At 51.3% G+C, this 8377-nt stretch overlaps 1 protein-coding gene across 1 annotated transcript in view; it reads left to right on the top strand.

Moving 5' to 3' along the window:
- The first annotated feature begins 2154 nt into the window (after nt 1-2154).
- Nucleotides 2155-8377, top strand: part of RAB43 (RAB43, member RAS oncogene family) — a 31458-nt gene continuing 25235 nt past the window's right edge. Inside the window, exon 1 of the mRNA XM_011222963.3 lies at nt 2155-2452. Within this exon, the coding sequence (XP_011221265.2) occupies nt 2249-2452 (204 nt within the window). The 5' untranslated portion in view covers nt 2155-2248. The remainder of the gene's footprint in view (nt 2453-8377) is intronic.

Here is an 8377-nt window from a genome sequence, read left to right as displayed (position 1 = left end):
TCCCATAACGCCAGGATCACACCCTGAGCTGAAGGCAGACGCTTAACCGCTATGCCACCCAGGCGCCCCTCTAGTTTTATTTTTTAAAAAAAGATTTTATTTATTTATTTGAGGGTAAGAGAAAGTGTGTGCATGCACAAGCAGGGGGAAGTAGTGAGGGGCTGAGGGAGAAGACTCCCCTACTGAGCAGGGAGCCAGATGCAGGGCTTGATCCCAGGACCCTGAGATCATGACCTGAGCCAAAGACAGATGTTTAACTGACTGAGCTACCCACGCGCCCTGACAGTCTAGTTTTAGAACATTTCCATCACCCCACAAAGACAAGTTGTATCTGGGCTTTCTGGCAAAATCCATAGCCAGACCAACACACCCCTACCCCACCCTAAACCAATTACAGGCAAGGCAAATGTAAAGGCCAATTCAGTTATTCAGCCACCCACGCTGCAAATGTCTACACTCTTCCTTCCTCTTCCCTTGCTTCCAGTAGCTGAGTCTTGGCTCATCCTGGCCCCTGGGCTCACCTTTTCCTTCCTTTTCTCCACCAGTGGCTGTGACGAGCCACTGTGGGCTGGAACAGATGTTATTTTCTGGGGTTCTGAGCTTTGACATGCCCCAGAGCCAACCTCAGCTTGTGGAAGCCTTCCATCCCATGTCCTTCTGTCTCCTTCTACGTTGGAATGGAAGGCTATTTCCTGCCCCTCCAGTCTGATGTAGTAAAGTTGAGCTCCCAGAATTGCTTTTCCGTGGCACTTTGGGGGTTCCTGTCTAACACTGTTGGGTATTTCCCATGGGAGAAGAGTTCACACTTCCAGAGAAGAGTTCCAAAACATATTGCTCCTCCATCTTCTCCATGGGTCTGTCTTTGCCTCCTCATCGTGTCTTCCCCACTTGGCTGGGAAAGATGGTCAGGGATCTTCAGGGTACTTACTGGTCCTGGTGGACTTGTCCTCTGTGGTCTCCTTAAGCTATGGGAAAGCCTCTTCCCTTTTCTGCTGGGGAGGGTATGGATTTTTGTCTACTTTGTTCACTGATGTGTTCCAGGGGCCTAGAACAGTACCTGAACCATAGTTGGCATTGGTAAAGTTTATTGAACCAAGTAGAAATGGAGTCTAAAGAGGGCGGGAGTGTTCTCAATTCCCTCCCAGCTGGGTTGGTGGGAAGCCCTTTGTGGGGATAGGTCCCATTTGATCTATTTTAAGCTTCTTTATAGACATTTGGGTTCCATTTCTTTCAGGACCCTTGGTTTATGGATTATCTTGGCAGAGCTGGTCTGACCTTCCACAGAATTCCTCACAAACTCCCATGTTCCTCTGCTCAGGCCAATCATTGGTGCTGTTTGGCTGGGTCAGTTCCCCCAACTGGACCCATAATCCCAACTGGGCCAGCCTGCCCTGAACCATTTGGACTTAGCTAGGCTGCCTTTGGGGTTGCGATCTCCCAACTCCTCCTTCTGGCATTGCCATCCGCCAAATGGGCTCTCTAGTTCCCCTCTCCCCAGAGTCCTGAAAGGTAGGGGTCGCCTTGAGCACAGAGCCTTCAGGTCCCTTTCCCCACCGGCATTCTGGTCTTCACCCGGGTTTTGTAGCCGGCTTAATTTCTGACCTCACTGAAGCTTTCTCGTTCCTTGTAGTGGGCCGCTACACCTTTCCTTTCTGCGTGGGAAAATGCTATACCACCTATCCCATTCCCTATTGGAGGGATTCTGCATTGTCCGCCCCGTAGAGGAACACTGCCGTGGTTGTCCCCTTCCCCAATGATCCATTCTAGAGGGGGCCATTCTGGTCGCAAGGTCTGGGTTAATGGGCCCCCAGGCTCGAGCCTGCTCCTGATTGCTCCTGTGAGGAGCCTGGTCCGCGGGCGGTGGGGGGCGTGGCGAGCGGTGGGGGCGGTGCTGCGGGAGGAGTTGGGTTGTGGGCGGGCTTACGGGCAGAGCTGAGAAGCGGACTGTCCTCGGGCCGAGGACACAAGTCAGGCTGGGGGCGGGGGTCGAGGGCGGTACTGGGGGCGGACTCTGGCTTGGGGAGAGGCCAAGAGAAGGGCTGGGGCGGAGTCTGCCGGGGGCGGTGCTGGGGGCGGACCTGAGGGCGGAGTCTGGTCGGGGGTGTGGCTAAGGGCGGAGTCTGTCCTGCGAAGTGCTGAGGTTGGAGTGGGGATGGGGCGGGCCACGTCGCCAGGCGGTCCGCGGCTTCCGTGAGCTCAGGCTTCCCTCAGCGTCCGGAGCGCCGGCCCCTTCGGCTCCCGCGCGGCCATGGCGGGGCCGGGCCCGGGCCCGGGGGACCCGGACGAGCAGTACGATTTCCTGTTCAAGCTGGTGCTGGTGGGCGACGCGAGCGTGGGCAAGACGTGCGTGGTGCAGCGCTTCAAGACCGGTGCTTTCTCGGAGCGCCAGGGCAGCACCATCGGCGTCGACTTCACCATGAAGACGCTGGAGATCCAGGGCAAGCGGGTCAAGGTGGGAGGCCCGGCCTGGGGTCGCCGCGCGGGGGTGGCCTGGCCCTCTCTGCCTGCCGCGCAGCCCGGGCTCCGACGGGTACCGCGTTTGACCGGGGCCCCTAGAAGGCGCTCCTTCAGCGGGGGCGGCTGCAGGCCGCAGCGAGCGCCCCGCATTGTCCTGAGGTTTCTGGCAAATCCCTTTCGACTCCCCGTGTCCCTTCCTTCTGTTGGAGCAGGCCTGGGCCTTGGGGTCTGGGTCAGGTTCAGTCCTCAGAGCGCCGGCCTTGGGTTGTGTGCGTGCGTGCGTGTGTGTCTTGGGGGTAGTGTGGGGGAGCAGGCCCTGCCCTCCGGAGCTCACACCCTGGGGGCACTTTTGCTCCAAAATAAGTTCGCCCGTGGAAGACAGAAGAGAGCCTCGGAGTGCGGGGGACAGAAGGCCGCCTGGCTGGCCAGACTCTTCCCCACCTCGATCGAAACCCCCAGCTCGGCCCGTGGTGGGGGGAACCCGGCCAGAAAACTACACCCGCCCCCCCCTCCCCTCAACGACTAGGAGGGATCAGGAAGTAGTTGTTTCTAGGACCGGAGGGCCAAAACTTTTTGTCAGAATTTCCGGCCTGGCCACGCCTCCCTGCAGTCTCTTTGTGGACCTTGTGGTGGAACTTTACTCGACAAGGGCCAGTACTGGGTCCCCTCCCCCAGCTGGAGTTTGATAGAAACTGAAAAGTTCACAGATACCGGAAGGTGGGGGAGAGGACCAAACTTCGGCAATGACTCTGAATAGAAACAGCAGGATGTAGTTGCCACAATGTCCTGGCAATGATTTGATAAATAATATTTGTGATTAATGAATCAGAGTTTCTTAACCTGGCTACCAGCCCTCCTTAATAGAGTTAGGAGACCGTGGCCAGGCAGAGCATTGTTTTTGCTCAGTAACTTAACTGAACTGTGCAGAAATCTTTTCCATTCTTTCATGGTTTTCAGTTCACATGATCTCCAGGACAGCTCTTAGGAGCACTGGGCAGGGGCAGCACAGGGCAAGTGTTATCTCCTGTTATCTCTGTGTTTTCTAAAAGTTGAGCCAGGGTATTGGAGTCCCTTGAGACGTGATGCACTGGTGCTTTGCGTTCCCTGGGCTGCAGTAGCCCTGCTCATGTTTGCCTTTTGCCAGGGTACTTAGCTCTTTGTTTCTGCAAAATTGGGATAATTTTTGGGTGTTGCCTACCTCCTGTCCCTGCATGGAGAAATAGTAAGCCAACAAACTTTACATGACCACAGTGCCTCTAGAGTTGATGTGCCAGGGGAAGCAGAAACTCCCTGCCCGAAGGGTTTTGTTTTGTTTTAAAGAATCTTTTGGGTTTCTGTGTGTTTTTGGTTTCCTTAGGATAGAAAAAAAAAAAAAAGAGCAAGGTGTGGCAGGCAGCCTTGAGTCATTATTTGGGACCACCCCTTTGGAACAGGTGGCAAGGGAAGGGCTGTAGGATGGGTGGAGTGTGTCTATGGATGAGTTTGTGCCCTGTGATGATGCCAGCAGCCACAGGGAAAGTGGAGTGCCTAAAATATAGGCATAAATAGCAGTGGTATTCCTGCAAGCTGTTGGCCTTCTCCTGCACCCGAGTGTTTGTGGTGGCTGGGTGCTGACGGTGGGCAAGGAGGGGGCAGGGTGTTCCTGTTTACCTGGCGAGATAACAGCCTGTGCCCCAGTGGAGCCCAGAGTGTACTGTGTACCCGAGCACAGGTTATGCAGTGCAGGACCGGCAGTTTGCGATTTCTGTTCCTTATGGTCACCTCCACATTGTTCTTAGGAGGCAGTCGGGTGGGATTGGGATCAGGACGCGTAGGGATGGTAAAACCCCTCTTGAGAGGCTGTTGTGCACCAGCTGATGTACGGATGTATTCTTATTAACCCTGTACTGGCGCCGGACAGCCTTGCCCCAAGGCGCACAGCTAGTAACTGACAGAAGTGGGCATTTTTCTTCCAGGGTTTCTGACTCCATAGCATTGAGGTCTTTCCCCTACGCCAGACTGCTTCTTAGAATCTGATTGTTTGGAGTGGGAAAGTCTTTGGCAATTATCTGCCTCCTCATTTTGCAGTCAGAGAAACCCGAGGCCCAGGGTACTAAAGAGGCTTCGGATTGAAATTGAGCAGCAGTGGGTGGGGACCAGCCTGTCAAGTGGCAGTTTTGGGGCCCTACTGGCTCAGCAGGAGCACGTCATTATTGCTTTCTAAGTCTGTTAATACCTCGGAGGTGTCTTTGCTTTTAAAAAAAAAAAATCAGGTTTATTATAGTTAAATTTATACTCCTTAAACTTCACCCATTTTAGGTGTACTGTTCTGTGAATTCTGATGAAAGGTATACAGTCCCATAATCACCACCACAATCACAGTATAGAATACTTCCAGCAATCCAGAAAGTTCCTTTGTGTCCCTTTGTGTCAGTGTCCTCCCTTCACCCCAGCCCCTGGCAATCACCGATCTGCTTTCTGTCCCTATAGTTTCAGCAGTGTGATTTTAACTGGAACCTTTGATGAGCCAGATTTTATTGTTATTGTTCCTGCAGAAAGTGTGGCCACATCAGGGATTTCGTTTAAAACCTTTCCAGGGGCTGTCTGGGGTCCAACAAGCATCCAGCATGATCCCCCAGACCTACTCCCCTGTACTGCTGGCTTTTGTTAGAGCTTGAAGAACCCAGAGGTAGATCACCTGGTGTTTTTCAAGCTCCTCTGAGCTCCAGTGCTTGGGGGTGCCGTGAGGGGGAAGTAAAGGGGGAAGGCCAAGAGGCTGCAAGTTCAGAAGGGCCTTACTTAGCTTCTCACCCAGCCAGAGCAAAACTGCTTTTATCCAGTTCTATATTGAGGTTCCACTTGTTTTTATTTGACTGAAAAGTTCTGCAGCTAAAAAATTTTTAAAAAAAGTTTGCAACATCGCAGATCTAATTAAACCCCTTTATTTCTGTAGTCACTTCCTGTTGCAACCAGAATGACATCCAGACTCCTCACCTGAAGAGTTGGGCCCTTGTCTGACTTGGCTGATTTATCTCCTTCCCTCTACCCCTTACTCGCTACTCTCTGCCTCGCTGGCTAGCCCTTTCTGTCCTTCAGACATGTCTTCCTTGGGCTCTTTGTATCTGTTCCCCTGCCTGTCATAGTATGTCCCTACATCCCCCTGCTGCTTCGTCATTTGGCTCCCGCTGCAAATGCCTCCTCTTCAGAGAGAGGCCTTCGCTGACCTTCTGGTCCCTCTGTCCCATTACAGGGTGAGTTCAGGGATAAGTTCATTCAAGTCCTTATCAGGACTTGCAATGACCTCATGTGTTGATCTCCTCCTGTGCAAGGTCTGTCAGCTCCTTGAAAGTGCAGGGATCTAGTCTGCTTTGTGGGCCTGCGAGTCCCCGCACCTATAGCCGTGTTAGACACATGGCACACAGTACATGTCTGTGAATTGATTTTTATCAACAGAGGGGAAGCTGAGGCCAAAGTAAATGAAGTGACCAGCATGCCTAAGGCCACACACAAATCAGGGACCAAACCAGGACTTGAACCCAGAATCTGCCTGGGTCCTAAGCCCAGGCCTCATTTTTACACTTGACCACTCGTCTGAGTCCCTCTGAGTTCAAAATGATGACCCTGAGAGTCTGCAAGTTAATGAACGTAGTAAAAACGCAGTTGCAGCCACTGCACTTTGAGAAACAATGTGGACTTGGACATTTTTAGATTTTTCAGTAATAAGGATTGAAGCCTAGCAAGTTTCAGGATGTTTGTCTGCTACCAGAACAACTAGCCAGCTCTGAACAGCTCACCTAGCCTGCTGCGCTGGTTAGTAAGGGCTCCATATAGGGTGATGGGTTCCTGTGCCCTACCCCATGTGGATTCACGCAGCTCTAACTATGCAGGTTGAACTTCAAGAGTGAATGGGGGGGGGGGAGCTGCGTCTTTCAAACTGTGGAGTCTCTGAAAGATAATGCTGGCATAGGAGTCTGAAGGTCTGAGTCTTAGTTCCAACTTCACCACAACCGTGGCCAATCCCTTTTCCCTTCTTGGACCCCACAGCTTCCTCATTTGTGAGTTGGGACTAATGATCTTTGCTCTGCCTGTTTCTTAGGGTTGATGGAAGGCTATGGACATGCTTAAACTGGTATAAAAATTTCCTTTATATATTTTCGAATAGATAATCCATCTACATGGTCCAGAATTTCAAAATTTCAAAGGTATAAAAGGGCATGCAGTAAAAAAAAACAAAAACAAAAAAAACCTCCCTTCTACCTTCGTCCCCCAACCTTGCAGTGCCCTCTAAGAAGAGGCAATCAATGTTACTGGTTTCTTGTCTATCCTGAAAGTGCTATTGCAAATAAAACCAAGGAATTAGAAATATGAGGCCTTAAATTATTATGGCTGTTGTTACCATTTTCCTCCTTCGATTAGACAGATGATTTCTTAACTCACCCTTCCCCCACCGCCCCCCAACCTCACTGTCCCCCAGGAAATCTCAGCCGGTTCTAAATCCTTAAAACATTCTGACCGCTCCTCTACTCTCTCTTATCTGGGACAATACAAAGGCCTGTTATGTAAACTCGTTTTGCAGATCGCTGGGGACATAGGCCTCAAGTCCACACACAGAGGTTAGCCTTGTCGAATTGTACCCCCTTTATTCAGCTCTCTGTCGGGTTCACTCTCCCCTTGTTGGGGATGTTGCCAGATCTCTCCTTCACAGAGGTAAAGTGTATGCCCTTGGGCCTTGGCTCTCAAGCTTCCCTAGGCCCTACAAGTCACCTTTGTTTTTGTAGCTGCTCCTGGCACTTCCAAAAGAGGGGGCAAGCGGGGAAATCAGAACTGCCTTCTTTTTCAAGTTTGCATCCTTGGTCCTTCCAGTCGGGTCTGATTTTGCTGTTTGGATCAGGTGCTTTTCCAATTTGGATGTTACTGGTTTGACTTTTCCAGTTTTGATCAGAAATAGCAAAAGGACTGTTAGATAAGAAAGAAGTTCTGGGTCATGCTGGTCGTCTGAAATCTGTTCTTGAGGCCAATGACAGCCATCCCATTGCAAAATAAACCTTGCCTCCTGAGGTTTCTGACAGTCCTGAGGGAGCACGTGTCATGGAAAGACAGTGGAAGGAGGGCCAGTGTTAGACCCACGAGGCACCACCTTAAAATCTTGACTATGCCTCTTGGCGCTCTGGGCGTGTGACGTCACTGCTTCTCATCAGCTTCACCTGCAAACCTCTTAGCTTTAGGGACCTGGACCATTGTGGATCATCAGTAAATGGGGACTGACATTGGTGTGGAAATCACCTGGGAGAGAGAGTGGCATTGGGAGTCCAGAAGTGTGGCTTCTCAGCTTGGATGCCCAGCTGACCTTGTGCAAGTCACTTCACTGATCTGTTACTCTTATCGGTGAGCTGCAGAAAGAATCCCTATCTCACCTACGCACATAAGGTTTGCTCACAGTCACCCTGTGAGAAGGACCCCCATCTTACAGAGCGGGACATGAAGGCCTATGTGTGGCAGAGCAGAACAGAACCTAGCCTTCTGGCTCCTGGTCTGGTGCTTGTCTTCACTGCTGTGCTGTGCCCTCTCCCACCAGTAGTACACGCACGAACACCAGACACGCACGGGAAGGTTTGGGACGAGTTTAGTATCTGGGCCGTCATATAGCACTTGCATTTTACGTTTTTTTGTGTTTTGATTAGCAGTACCGTATCAGCGTTGTAATGCCAAGGTGCTGGTTAAACAAACAAATCCTTCTTAATTCAGACGAATTGGGTGAATTGGTTCACATGGCTGGTGTGAACAAAAGAAAAAGCCCATCTTCTAGAATGGCTTACAAAATGCTGTTCTGTTGAACATACAGCAACAGAACCCGAGCTAGTGCTGTTAGAGAGAGGATCTCTCCAACCTGCTGTGATAAATTGATAAGCAAGGGCCATGTCTCATCAATAGCTCCTGTATC

The sequence above is a fragment of the Ailuropoda melanoleuca genome, chromosome 4, assembly GCF_002007445.2.
Source record: "Ailuropoda melanoleuca isolate Jingjing chromosome 4, ASM200744v2, whole genome shotgun sequence".
Taxonomy (NCBI): domain Eukaryota; kingdom Metazoa; phylum Chordata; class Mammalia; order Carnivora; family Ursidae; genus Ailuropoda; species Ailuropoda melanoleuca.
This window is presented reverse-complemented; position numbering and strand designations above follow the sequence as displayed.